Below are 14,578 nucleotides of genomic sequence, written 5' to 3'. Positions count from 1 at the left end.
GAGAGGCCCCTCCCTGAGGGAGATCTGTCTGTGGTCAGGGGAGGGTGTCCTCTTACCTTCCCGACTCCAGTTGCAGTATAGTCGGTAGAGTGGACCACACTCTGCTTCTAAAATTTGTAGTGTCCACCCACCAGAGGGTAAAGGAGGGAGAAAGGGCTGGTGGAGCACACCCCAAGTGGTAGCCTTTCATGGATTGTAATCCTGACTGGCTTTATTTTTCATTGTAGTATGTATAACAAAATGTGTCAATTCCACATGCTTCTTACATGTGTAATTTAGTGACATTGATTACACTCACCATGCTGTGCCACCCTAAGTGATATCCATTTCCAGATGATTCCACCACCATTAACAGAACTCTGAGACCCCCTAAGTGAAGACTCCCAGTCCCTCCTAGTCCGTCACTGGTGACCACTCCTAAACTCCGTTGTCTCTAACTGCCCAGTTCACATTAGCTAGCGGGTGTGTAGAGTGTTTGACCTTTTGTGGCTGGCTGTGGTCACTCAGCAGGTTTTCAAGGTTGTCCACATCGTGCTGTGACTCACAGCTTCACTTTTTCTATGGCTGAGTAAGATTCCATTGTACACTGTTTATCCATTCGTTGTTGATGCGCATTTAGGTTGTTTTCATCTTTAGCTATTGTCAACAGTGACGCAGTGAACCCTGGTGTATGGACTCGCTGGTGTTCTCCCATCGCTGAAAGGACAGAAGTGAAACACCCTCATTCCCCACCCCCACCCCCATCAAAGGGAAACTGAGGACTGGCTCCTGATGGCAGGACCTGACAATTGTCCCCACAGCTGAAGTTTCAGAGAACATTGTGACTTGGGCTCAACCTAAAGATTATCATCCTTTCGGAGAACCTGGCATTTTCTATATTTTCTAAATAGTTACGGTGTTTTTGAAGAGAAGTGTTAAAAGTTGTAGATACCCAAGAGGCGAGGAAGCAAAAGCAGGAAACATGCAGGCTCCTTCCTCCATTCATGTTAGGGTGGGAGGCACCTCTGGTACACACTGGACATGGGCAGGTGACCAGAGCTGGGCAGGGTGAGCAGCCTCCCTGCTGGCTATGCGGAGGGTATGAGCAGGGCACTCTCTTTCTCAGATGCTGACCGGCTCTGTGGGCAGGTCAGCAGGCTGCAGCCAGCTGGAAAGGGAGCAGAGGAAGGGGCCAAACGTCTGACAGTGGTTACTGGACTCTCCAGACTTCTGGACTTTGCTTGGCAACAGCTGAGGTGTTCCAGGAGGCATGAGAGGACGACGGGAGTTCAGAGCAGGTGAGGAGGCCTCCCCACCTAGCACCTGATGGAAATGCCAGCAGAGGCCAAGGTTACTGGGCAGCCCAGGGGCGGCCCACATCCCTCCTGAATGAAGCCACCGCCCCCCAACCCCAGCTTGTATGGGCTGTGTCCAGAAAAGTCAGACTAGGATGAAGGGAAAGGAGGGGAGATCCTTCCCAGAGGGTCACCCTGACCCCCATCCACTTGGTGTTAAGTCAATTCTGACCCCTAGTGACCCTGGAGGATAGTGTCGAATTGCTCCCATAAGATTTTCAAAGCTGTGAATCTTTAGGGAACAGCTTGTGGGTTCAAACAGCTGACCTTTCAGTTAGCAGCCAAGCATTCTAAACACTGCACCACCTAAAGGGGGCTAAGAAAGGTGAGCACACCAGAGGTCTGTGGTGTGGCCCCCATAAGCTGAGTCCCTCCCAGAACCTCCAAACTGCTCAGAAGACTCCCCTGGCTACATCCCACATGCTGCCTGATCCCTGGGGGGGTGGAAACCCAAGATCACCCAAGAACACAACAAAACCACATGCTCAGTGATTGGAGGTCACGGGAAGGGTAAAGGATAAAGGTCACAGGGAAGCCCAGGGTGGAGGAGCAGTATGTCACCTAGAGCTTCGACGGCAAGGAATGGGACTTTGGCAGCATCTCGACGTTGTTGGGGGAGGTCAGCCACATGCCACCGTCGACCACCAGCATGGCTCCTGTCACATAGGATGCCGCAGGGCTGGCCAGGTAGAGCGCACTGTGGGCAATCTCAGTCTTGCTCCCCACCCTCTGCAGGGGACTTTCGGAGAAGTGCAATACCCTCATGGCCTGGGGACTAACTGAAACCGGAGGGCACCAGGCCGTGGGTGAGGTCATGCTGCCCTCACGCCTCGGCCAGCCCCAGGATCCCAAAGCCCCATTTTCTGGACAGCCCTTTCTCTGCTACCGTCACCAAGGCCTAGCCGAGCAGGGACAAACCAAGTCAAGAGTAAGGACAGAGCCTTTCACTCAACACCAGCCCAACTTCTGGGAGATTCCGGACTTCCCAGAGCTGCTGCCTCAATCCAGCTGAGGACTGTCCCTGAGGCCAACACTTACCACTGGACCGTGAGAGGGAAGCCCTGCAGAAGACCTGGCATCCCAGAGCTTACCTAGCCGCCGGAATCCTTCAGTGCCGCTGATGGGGCCGGGGGCCAGGCTGTTGACACGGATATTCTGGTGGCCCCACTCCACAGCCAGATGCCGCGTCATAGCGTCTGCTCGAGACGAGAGCCAGTATAAGAGTCTCTGCCTTCCGGGGAGGCTCAGTTCCACCCTGAAACCGTGGCCCCAAGCCCATGGGAGGGGCCATACCCACGGCAGCCTTGGCAGCACCTGCATGCACCTGGAGTACCTGCCCCCGGTAGCCAAGGGTCGCGGTGATGTTCAGGATCACACCTCCGTGGTCCTGCCATGGGGGAGGGGAGAGTGAGTGGGCAGCCTGAGGAGGGGGACACGACCCGAAGGACACCCACCCGAAAGAACTTCTCGTAGAGCACTCGGGACACGTTGAAGGTGCCAGCGGTGTCAATGTCTAGCACAGTCCTGAAGGCGTTGAAGGACAGGGCACTGGCGGGGCACAGGAAGTTCCCGGCTGCACCTGCAGGGTGAGAAGAGAGGCTGAGTCATACTGGCTGGGAACGGGGTGGGCAGCTGCGGGCAGAGGCTCTGGGGGGCATGGCAGTCACGGAGGGGGCCGACCCTCATGTACTCTTAGAGTATTCGGATAATCGCTTGGATGACAGAAGATAAAATAAAATACTGGCAAAAGGTAATTTCCGCCAAGTGGGCATTAACATAAACTATTCAAAAACCAAGTGACTGCCATGAAGTCAATTCGGACTCACAGCGATTCTGAGACTGTAAATCTTTACGGGAGTACACAGTCTCATTGTTCTCCCAGAGCAGCTGGTGGGCCAACTGCCAACCTTGCAATTAATAGTCCAACACCTAATCCACACATCATCGAAGTCCTGATACATGCTACGACAGGGAAGAGCCATGAAGACATCACGATGGATAAATATGTCAGACACAAAAAGACGATATTGTATGATTACAACACCAACTGTCGGCAAGCGGATTCTGACTCCAGCAACCGTACAGGACAGAGGGCGATGTCCCACAGGAGTTCCCGGACAATAGTTTTATAGAAGCAGACTGCCAAACCTTTCTCCCATTGAACAGTGGGTTTGAAATGCCGACATCAGTTAGTAGCCATATGCTTACCCACTGCATCACTGAAAAGGGAGTGACTCCCAAAGATCAGTGGTTGCTTGGGGCTAAGGAAGGGGCTGGGGGGTGGGGTGGGGCTGTTTCATAAGGGTCACCAGGTTTCTGTCTTGAATTTAATAAACACTGTTTGAAAATGGACAATGGTGATGGTTTCACAGCTTGTGTCACTGATGACTACACTTGCAAGAATGGCTGAAACTAGGAAAATGCTGTGATACATGTTTACCACAATAAAATTAAACTACATGCATTGACTTAGTAATTGTAACAAAGATAACATGCAGATGCCACGTGTTACTAATAGAGAAAAGTGGGTGGGAAAGAGAAGATAATGTGAGGTTTTCTGTAAACTGCGGCCACTCACAGTGACCCCACTGGGCAGACTAGTGCTGCCTCAGTTTCCAAGGCTGCAATCTTTTCGGGAGCAGACTGCCACATCTTAATGCCTTTAAGCAGCTGGTCTTTCGGTTAGCAGCCAGCACTTACCCACTGCACACCAGGGTCTCTACTAAATTTACTAATTATTGGTGTCCTGGTGTGGCGCTGTGCATAATGCGCTGGACTGCAATGTTGGTTTGAATCTTAAGGACAAGCTCAGCAGCTACTCTTGATTAACCCCGGATCGGGTCACTTTGGGTTGGAAATGACTTTACAACCACTGATTATTACTGCTGTTTTTGTTAAAGGGAACTTCCCGGGCGGGCCTGACTCTGGCTCTGTGAAGGGTCGCTCTGGAAATACTCATTGTCCGAAGGGGTTCTGGCAAGGTCTTCCCACGGAGCCCCTCCCAGGGCCGATAAAGGGAAGGTCTAGGATTGCCAAATGGTCAGAAGCCCGGTGCTCACTAACTCACCATTCACAAGAATGTCAATTTTCCCAAACTCCCTCAGCGCCTGATCCACTGCAGCTGTGATGGTCGGGGTATTTCGGACGTCCAGGGAGAGAGGGAGGCACCGCTGACCTGTGGCCGCAGTCAGTTTCTTGGCAGCCTAGAAAGCAGACAGTGAGGCCTGGGCAATCCCTGCTCTGTGTGGAAGCCAGCTTTGCAACTGGGCCCCACTCTGGGGAAGCACCATCTGCAGGCGGTCACCCTAGGCCTGCAATCCCAGATGATCTGCCCCATCCCCAAGTTCCCCCCTGGCCTTTGTCACCAGTCATGTCAGACACAGGTGAGTGTCCATCCCTGCCTGGACACAGTACTACTCTAAAGAGAAGTTCCTCCCAGTCATGGACCTATGTTCTCTGGCATGTGGGCCACCACCTAATGCCCAAAGCTCTGCAGGGACCAATGGTCCTGGGAGACCATGTCCACTGAAGCCACCCCAGGACTCCCCCAGAGACCCACAAGACAGGGCCAGGAGATGCCCTCACCGTGGACACTCTGGGCAGGCTTCTGCTAGCGATGACCGTGTGGCAGCCATGCCTGTGAAACCAGAGAGCAGCCATGAGGATGGCTAGACACAAAGGCCACAGCCAGGACAGCTGCTCATCGCTTTATGCATGGGTCCCTCCCAAAGGGTTTCTCGGGCTGTGGTACCAGTCCAGGGCAGGGGCCCAGAGCTAAACAGTGGGCATGGGAACTGTTGCCTGGAAGGTTCCTAGTCCACCCAGGGATACAGTCCCACCCGCAAACACCCGATACCAGAACAGCATGGCACTGCTGCTCATTCCTGCTCAGCTCCGTCCCCACCATCACACCTCCGTAATCTTTGAAACAGAGGACTCAATCACACTGCTCAGAAAAGGTGCTCACCTCTCTGATATGAAAAGCAGGTTTTGGGTGACATGGTGGAGGTGTCCCCTGGGTATCAGCAGGTTTACTTTCCCCCACACCAACCCACGTCCTGGGCATCTCCTCAGTTCCTGGGTGGGCTGGCAAGGTGCCTCCCTGGGCCTTAAGCCATATAACTTGTGTTCAAGGGCACTCTGTCCTCCACACACTGGTGTCCACCCACCTTGGCCAAGAGAGGCCTCAGCAGAGTCACTGAACCTGCTGGACCAAGGGTTGTTTATACCCAATTGCACAAGAATCCGTTTCTGACTTGATGCCTGCCAAGGTCTTCCCATGTGTCGCCAAGGGTTCATACATGATCAGGGGACCCTCACTGCCTGCTCTGGGGCCACCGTGAAATGCCCACCCCTCCCCTCTTGGTGCAATTGGCGTGCTGAGACGATAGCCTCAACAGCCTGGACAAACACGGAGAGGACCCCAGAGTTCTGATGCTCCCCACCTCTCGTGGGTCTGCTCAGGGGCTCTGGGACCAACCCTGTCTTCAATGGGCACTCCTACCAACATCCTGTCCAGCGAACCGTGATAGGCCCAGGGAGAGGTGGGGGCCACAGAGCAGTGCTCACCGCATGAAGACCTCAGCAATCCGGAAGCCGATCCCGGAGCCCCCTCCAGTGATAAAGGCCACCTTGTCTCTGAAAGGAGCAAAACAGGGTCTCTACAAAGAGAGGACTCCGTCATCTGCGGGGATGGGTAACTCTGGAGGCCTTTGCCCTCTGCACCCGCACTTCATAGGTTTTTACTGCTAACAAGAAACTAGGTTATTTTTATAGGAACATAAAACGATCCTTTCCGAAGTCCGGCTCTCCAAGGTTCTGGGTCTGTGGACCCCTTTCTCCACCCACTTCGCACCCACCGCAACCTCGGGGACCCCAAGGCCTGCAGTTCAAAACCGCGAGGGGTACAGACGGTTGTCGGTACAAAGGTTGCCGGGTGGCCTGTACTGTCTGCTCGCTGGTGTGGGGCCCACACCCGAGTAAGCCACATTTCCCCCCACCTCTCCTGGGACTGCACCCAGGGCACCCCGGACCCCATGCGGCGCCCACCGGAGCAAGTCCGGGGAAAAGAGGTAGCAGTACTCGTGGAGACAGTCATCCCCGTCGGCGTCCAGCGGCATCAGGGCCATAGCCTCGGAGCTAGGGAGACAAGAACACGTTCGGCGGTCAGCTGACCAGCCCCCGGACTCTGAATGCGCGCTCCACCGCGAACGCTCCGCCCTCCCGCAGCCACGCCCCCGAGTTATCCATGCCACGCCCCACGTGCTACGCCCTTTATGTACTTCCGGCTGAAAGCTTCCGCCTGTCTCTGGGCCTCCGCCACGCCCCTCACAACCCGCCTCGCACCCCCACCATGTTACGCCCACTACGTATAACTATTCCGGCATGTTCCGCCCCTAAACGTACGCTCCGCCCCTCCCCGCACGCCTCATCCATTGCAGCCGCGCTGCCTTCTGGGACTGCAGGGTGAGGCCGCAGGTGCAGTGTGTGCTGGCCTATATAGGGGAGTCCCGCGGGGTCCAGGGCTGTGTCTGCCCCCGCGGGTCGATCTGTGCCTTAAAATACCTGGTTGAGGACACGCAGCAGTGAAACACAGCCAGTTATTGGACAGAACGCTTCCCCCCCCTCTCTGTTCTTAACGATGTGTGTGTGTGGGGGGGGGTGACGGGGAGGGGACACGAAGATCCTGAGAAAACTGGGGAAAGGAGAGTAGTTGTCAGACTGAGAAGGTGCCTGTCCGGTGCTGGGTCCCATAAAGGTCTTTCTTGTGGTACTGAAAGTCATGCCCTCCTTGGAGGCTCCGGGCAGTTGCTGATGTAGGGAGCCCAGGTCTTGAACACAGATCACCAAAAACTAGATTACATGACCTTAGCAGGGTTCACTCCCTGGTACCGGCAATCAGGGAGCCTCAGGACCAAGGGGCAAAATTAGGGTATCAACTGGAAAGAAATGCCCAGTAGCTTTATGAGGGGGACCTGCCCTGAGGGTGGGCTCCAGCTCCAAATGACCACAGCCCCACCTACCCCTGTCCCACTGTAGCCTACAGGCCAGATCGAAAGGGCTAGGGCAGCTGGACTTCCCCCTCCCTGGAGGTCTCTGGACCCCTACCTGGCTCTTGTGCTTAACAAAGCTGTGGATCCTTTACAGTAACCTTCATTTTACTCCTCAAGCTGTTTACAACTTCCCAGATGGCTTCCAAAGCAAATACACACACTAAAAACTGAGAGCACCTTGAATTTTAATGTCTCCCTTTGGGGCAAAGGGTCACACCATCCAAAAGGTTGTCTGGCACTTTGGTACAGAAAGGCACACAGAATCAGCGATGACTCAGAGGTCACCTTGGCTGGGTTGTGGAAGAAGGTCCCCAGGAGGTGGTTTGGAAAGGCGGGCAGAGCATGGGTGCAGCTTTAATCTTGTTGCCAGAGGTAGTTGGGCTGGAGAGCAGCCAGAGTTCTCAGGCTGGGGAGACACCGCTCTGGGGGCCTCTGTCGGGCCAGTCCACCAACTCACAGCTCCGGAACCACAGCCCAATCTCCCTCTGGGCCCCTTCCACAGAGTCGCTAGCATGGATTACGTTCCTGAATGGGAGGCAGACAGCAAAGGTTAGGCTTGAGGATACTCCCCGTTGTTCTCTGGGCATTCCAGGTGAGCAAGTGACTGTGTAGTACGGAGGGAATAATGAGAGTCAGCACCCAGGAGGCATGAGTTGGAAAACTGGGTTCCCCTACAACCTCATGTGCACAACCAAACACCCAGCTTCTCAGAGTGGCTGGGAAGAAAGAACCAAGTAACAGCCCTGGCAGAATCCAGACACAACCAAACCCAATTCACAGCAACCCTATAGGAGAGTGTAGAGCTGATCCTTGGGGGTTTGGAGACTGTACGCCTGTAAAGCTGCAGACAGCTTCATCTTCCTCCCCAGAGCAGCTGGTGGGTGTGACAGCTCAGTGCTTATCCGACAGTGTCAACAGGTACCCCTCATGGTCTCCTGGAACTTCAGGGCTGACAGAGGGTCGGAGAAAAAGGAAAAGCCCAAACAGACTGACCTGACAGCAGAGTGGACTCAAAAACACCCTCGGTCATGAATGTGGCACGGGAATGAGCCATTCATTCTCTTATACACAAAGTCAGAATAAGCCCAAACCAGGTCAACATCAACAAGGATAACCAAAGAACCCCTGAGTGGTGGAGATGTCTTAAAGTGCTCACGCAGCTGCTAATCCAAAGGCTATCAGTTTGAGCCCACTCCAAAGTGCCCCATAAGAAAGCCCTGGTGATCTGCTTATGAAAGATGAGTCATTGAAAACCCCATAGGAGCACTTAGCTTCACCTGTGGCCAGCAAGATGCCCGCTCCTTCTGCTCTCCCACCCACCCCAAGACCCAAGGTCAGCATCTCAGAGGGAAGGCTGCCACCCCCCTCACCCAGCCATGTCCAAGCATCAGGTGTGAACCTGCTGATGTGAATGCTGAAGTCTCCTCGGATGGTCCCTGGGGCAGCTTTAGCTGCATCTGTGTCTCCGATCATGACCCTTGAAGTATGGACCACATTATGGCCTTCCCAGACCTGCAGGAAGAATATAAAGGGATCAGGGAGGAGCAGAGAGTTATGGGCTGGGAAGGACGAAGGGCACATTCAACTGCCCCACCGGATCCCACTCACCATGGCCACCACGGGTCCAGAGCTCATGTAGCCGATGAGGGCTGGGTAGAAGGGCTTCCTCCGAAGGTCGTGGTAATGCTCCGCAAGGATGCTCTCTGGTGGCTGAGTGAGACAAGGAGAGAGGACTGAGTGAAGAGATGAGGGGTACCTCCAAATCCACCCAGGTGCCCCAGGAGGCCTCTGGTACCTGCAGCATCTTCATCCCGACTAACTTGAAGCCGCGTCTCTCGAAACGCCGGATCACATCCCCTACCAACCTCCGCTGCACCCCATCTGGCTTCACGGCCACCAGAGTCCGCTCCTGGGTCCAAGAGGGCCCTCCTTTACAAAGGGGAGAGTCAAGGCTGTGCGGCCTCGGCCTCCACGTCTCCCAGGCCCCGGGGGCTCTAGTCAGGCCCCAGAGTTTCTGCCTCTACCCCAACACTGCTCCAGGGGAACAGAGCCCTTAGTGGGGGACCCAGGACAAGCCCCGTTGGAGGCCCCAGTAACTCCCAAGGAAAGAATTGTGGCGGTAGGAGCCGAAATGGAAAGACGAGGACCCCTGGCTTCACTCTGATTCCTGTCCTTTGAGGTGGATGGAGAGACAGCGTACCAAGAGGGGGCTGGGTGGGTCCTGCTTAGGGGCTGCCCAGCCTTGCCCCTTGCAGATGGAAGCCCATCAGGGACACATCCTGCAAGAAGTCCCAAGGACTCGAGCACACCCGGCCAGCCGACCCTGGGGGTCTGGACCCGGAGCCTCTTTCTACTAGGGGCACTCGACACCGGTGAGGGTCCGCAGCGACGGAGGTTGGGAGATGGGGCGGATGCAGCGCCTCGCGCAGTCGGTCTGAGCTTGTGCCTTTCCTACAGAGCCGGCCGGGACGACTCTCCAGGCCCAGGAGCCTAAAGCCTCAGGGGCCTGGCCTACTGCAAGCATCCAGGTCCGGAGCTCCCCCGCACGTGCGCTAACAAAGGCCGCGCGCCCACTTACCCCTTCCTGCCCGGGGCGTCCACTCACCCGAGCTGTGGCGCACCGGGCTTGGGCACTGGGCCTGAGGGCCGCAGAGCCATCCCCGCAGCGCGAAGCCCCTCAAAAAGGCGCACATGACCCCCGGCCCACCGGCCTCTCCTAGCATAGAGATCCCAACCCAGCCAGGGGAAGAAGGGGCGGGGGGCGGTGCTGGGCTTGAGCTCCGCCCCCTTGGCACCAGCCCTCCGGGGACCCCGACCCCTGATAGATCCCAAACCCCAGACCTAGGATCCCGAACCCTGACTCAAAGCCTGCTAGGCACCTGCCCTGAACCAGCCTGGCCACATGCTAGACCCCTGCCTCATTCCCCACCCCACCCGCACCCCCGCAGGGCCCCTGGCGCTCCCAGGGCCCATGCAAGATGTTTAAGCTGATTTCTGTTAAAACCAGAAAAATAAATGGGCACCACTGCCCTGTCAGTTTGTCATACTGTGGAGGCTTGCATGTTGCTGAGATGCTGAAAGCTATGCCACCGGTATTGTAAATAGCATCAGGGCCACGCATGGTGGACAGGTTTCAGCGAGTGGGGCTTCCAGACTAAAACAGACTAGGAATATGGAGAGGCCGACTACTTAATGTTTAACTACTGAAAACCTTATCAGTGGCAATGGAACAATGTCAGCACCAGAATATTGAATATTCAAATATTATGAATTGTTGTTAAGTGCCGTCAAGTAGGTTCCGACCCATAGCGACCCTGTATAGGGTTTCTGAGGAGCGGCTGGTGAGCTTGAACTGCATGCAGACCTTGCACTTCAAACCAACTTTGCAGCCCAGCGCATTTACCCACAGCGCCACATTATGAATAGCACCACAGTATTGTCACGCGCTCACCAGTCGCTCCTAGGAAACCTTATATAGGGTTGCTATGGGTCGGAACCGGCTCGACAGCACTTAACAACAACATGGTGTAGGAAGATGAGCTCCTCAGGTTGGAAGGCATTCAAAATACGACTTCAAAAGAACAACCTCCTCAAAGCAGAGCTGACTGTGATGACGAATAGAGTTAAAATCTTCCTGATATTGACTTGCGGATGAGGCACAACTCAGAAAAAGGAGAAACAGCTGTAAACACCCACTAATAAAGGAACATGTAATGTACTAAGTATGAATCTAGGACGTTGGAAATGGTCAAGAATGAAATGGAACACAGAAAGATCGATATTCTAGGCATTAGGGAACTGAAATAGAACACAGAAAGATCGATATTCTAGGAATTAGGGAACTGAAATAGAACACAGAAAGATCGATATTCTAGGCATTAAAGAAGTGAAATGGACAGGTAGGTATTGGCCATTTTGAATCTGACAGTCATATGGTTGACTATGTGAGGAATGATAAGTTGAAGAAAAGCGGCATCACATTCATCATCAAAAAGAACATTTCAAGATCTATCTTGAAGTATATTGCTGTCTGTGATGGAATATTATCCCTATGCTTACAAGGAAAACCAATTACTACCACTATTATTCAAATTTATGCACCAACCACTAAAGCCAGTTATAATGAAAATGAAGACTTAATTCTACCAACCTTTTCCCCCCACTCCCCTGTCAGTTTGTCGTCCTGTGGTGGTTGTTGGTTGCTGTGATTCTGGAGGCTATGACATGGGTATTTTAAATACTAGTAGGGGCACTCAGGGTGGAGAGGTTTCAGCTGAGCTTCCAGAGGAAGCCAGATTAGGTAGTGGGAGAGACAGACTACTTCCAAATATTTAGTTACTGAAACCCTTAGGAGTAGCGGTAGAACACTGTCAGCTCCAGAATATTGATACTGAAACATGATGACGAGAACTAGAATCTTGTCAGATATAATCCTGGAATATGAGACCCTCAGGTTCGAAGGCACTCAAAACATGACTGGGAAAGGCTTCCTCCTCAAAGCAGAGTTGACTGTGATGATGTAAATGCAGTAAAGCTTTAAGGACCTTCATTTGCTGATGGGGCACAACTCAAAATGAAGAGAAACAGCTGTAAATATCTATTACTAACCAGAACATGGAATGTATGAACTATGAACCTAGGATAATAGGAAATTGTCAAAATATGAACTAAAATGCATACGCATCAATACCCTAACTATTAGAGAGCCAAAATAGACCGGCATTGGCCACTTTGAATCTGACAATCACATGGTTTGTCGGGAATGACAAATTGAAGAGGAATGGCTTCACATTCATAATCAAAAAGAACGTTTCAAGATCTGTATTGAAATACACTGTCCGTGATAGGATAATATCCATACACCCACAAGGAAAACCAATTAAAACCACTGTTATTCAAATTCATGCACCAACCACTAAATCCAGTGGCTGATGAAATTGGAGAATTTTACCAACTTGTTCAGTCTGAAATTGATCAAGCACGCAATCAAGATGCATTGGTAAATACTGGTGACTGGAATAAAAAGATTGGAAACAAAGAGGAAAGATCAGTAGTTGGAAAATCGGCCCTGGTGATGGAAATGATGCTAGAGATCACATGATAGAATTTTGCAAGACCAATGACCTTTTTAAAAATGTTTTATTGTGAATTATGTGATAGTCTACATAGGAGAACATTAGTTTTACATTCACACTAGCGTATATCATTTCATTGCCACGGTTACAATCCCCTCCTTGCATCATCAACCAACCAAAGGGTATACACTACAAGCCTGCCCCCCTAGTCGTCAGCACACAGCCCCTCTCCCTGTGTCTAAAATCCCCAGCAGCTCCACCTCTCCACATCATCGTCTCTGACTCCATCTCAGGCATCACTGCTTCTCTGGGTAGGGTCCCACTCTCTGCTCTTCTCCCTTGATGGTCCTAGGGACCTCCGCTCCTAGACTGAAAAGTTAATCACTCCCCTCCTTGCTATAAAACGCCAATGACCTTTTTTAAGCAACATAAAAGATGACTGACTATACACAAGGACCTCACCAGATGGAATACACAGAAAACAAATTAACCACATCTGTGGAAAGAGATGATGGAAAAGCTCCACATCAGCACCCTAAACAAGGCCAGGGGCTGACTGTGGAACAGATCATAAATTGCTCATATGCAAGTTCAGACTGAAGTTGAAGAAAATTAAAACAAGTCCATGAGAGCTGAGATATGACCTTGATCGTATCCCACCTGAATTTATAGTTCATCTGAAGAACAGATTTGATACATTAGACACTAAAGATCGAAGACCAGATGACTTGCGGGATGACATCAAGAACATCATACAGAAAAAAAGTAAAAGGTCATTAAGAAGACAAGAAAGAAGGAAAAGACAAAAATAGATGACAGAAGAGACTTTGAAACTTGCTCTCCAGCATAGAGATGCTAAAGCCAATGGAAGAAATGAGGTAAAGAAGTTAAACGGAAAGTTTCAAAGGTTAGCTGTGACTGAAAGCGAAGCCGTTAGCTGATATGAAGCGACGGGAGACTCACAAGAACACGGAAACTTGCAGATGGTACCCTAGCTTAGATAGCTTGCTGATCACAACTCGACTAGAAGAAGATAAAAAAAAAAAGGTGATAAAGGAACCAAGTGTAAATTGCTACAATTTGATGGACTTAACCTATACTCATGGATGTAATAGCTCAAAATACCCTCGGTACACAGGGTTGATAAGGACGGGCAACTCAGACATTGGATACCTAAAATGGGGCGGGGGGGCTATAAATGCACAGAGTGACTGGCTTATTAATTTTCAAGAGGGTTTAGTTTCAAAGTGTGCGGAGGAAGGTAGAAGGTTTCATCTTGTCCAGACGGGTCTGATAAAAAGAGATAGGGATAAGATTCTTATGATTCAATAGTGAGTAATTGTGATGGTCACAACTGTAAAGGTAGAAGTTTTGTAACATAAAGGGAGGGTAGTTAATCTTACAGTCCAGGAACAGAAGACCCTAGGACCATCAAGACAGAAGAGCACAAGTAGATTGTGGGACCCTATCCAGAGAAGCAGCAACACCAGAGAGGCAGAGATGATGACATGAAGAGATAGAACAGGTGAGGACTCTAGACTCATGGAAAGAGAATGGCTGTATGCTGGCAGCTAGGAGGCAGACTTGCAGAATGTGCTCTTTGGCTGTTTAAATGATTATATATTCCCGAGTGTTTTTGTGGACATCAATCAATCAATAAATAACCCACAGAAGGAATAGAAGCAAATCCTGTTGAATGATGATGCACAGAGGAGATTGTAATCATTGCAATGAAATGAAATACTATAGGATGAATGTAAAACTGATGTTCTCCCATGTAAACTATCATTCAATTCACAATCAAAATTCACATTAAAACAAAACAAAAGGTCAGCTCAAGAAGACAAAGTCAAACATTATAACAAAATGTGCAAAGACCTGGATGAGGAAACAAAAAGGAAGAACACGTTCAGCATTTCTCAAGCTGAAGGAAAAAAAATCAAGCTTTGATTTGCAATATTGAAAGATTCTATGGGCAAAATTCAGCCAAGCCAAGATCCATCGGACATCAGCAATTATATCCCTTGTTCCACGGCCTCTTCTGAATCCAGCTTGAACCTCTGGAAGTTCTCCATCAATGTATGCTTGCAGCCATTTCTATATTACCTTTAGTAAA

General features: G+C 51.4%; 2 protein-coding genes across 2 annotated transcripts; both read right to left on the bottom strand.

Moving 5' to 3' along the window:
• Positions 1-1,895: 1,895 nt before the first annotated feature.
• On the bottom strand, positions 1,896-6,463 carry DECR2 (2,4-dienoyl CoA reductase 2, peroxisomal). The gene is made up of 8 exons (XM_006873916.1): positions 6,384-6,463; positions 5,904-5,972; positions 4,920-4,971; positions 4,402-4,537; positions 2,789-2,913; positions 2,628-2,721; positions 2,422-2,530; positions 1,896-2,109 (listed from the first exon to the last, which is right to left on the bottom strand). The coding sequence occupies exons 1-8, from the start codon at positions 6,461-6,463 to the stop codon at positions 1,896-1,898; spliced, it is 879 nt and encodes a 292-aa protein (XP_006873978.1).
• Positions 6,464-7,788: 1,325 nt separating this feature from the next.
• Positions 7,789-10,080, bottom strand: NME4 (NME/NM23 nucleoside diphosphate kinase 4). Its single transcript, XM_006873915.1, has 5 exons — positions 9,993-10,080; positions 9,183-9,316; positions 8,996-9,097; positions 8,787-8,899; positions 7,789-7,912 (listed from the first exon to the last, which is right to left on the bottom strand). Exons 1-5 carry the CDS (start codon positions 10,078-10,080, stop codon positions 7,789-7,791), a joined length of 561 nt encoding a protein of 186 aa, XP_006873977.1.
• Between the last annotated feature and the right edge of the window lie 4,498 nt (positions 10,081-14,578).

This window comes from Chrysochloris asiatica, unplaced genomic scaffold, assembly GCF_000296735.1.
Source record: "Chrysochloris asiatica unplaced genomic scaffold, ChrAsi1.0 scaffold00257, whole genome shotgun sequence".
NCBI classification, from domain to species: domain Eukaryota; kingdom Metazoa; phylum Chordata; class Mammalia; order Afrosoricida; family Chrysochloridae; genus Chrysochloris; species Chrysochloris asiatica.
This window is presented reverse-complemented; position numbering and strand designations above follow the sequence as displayed.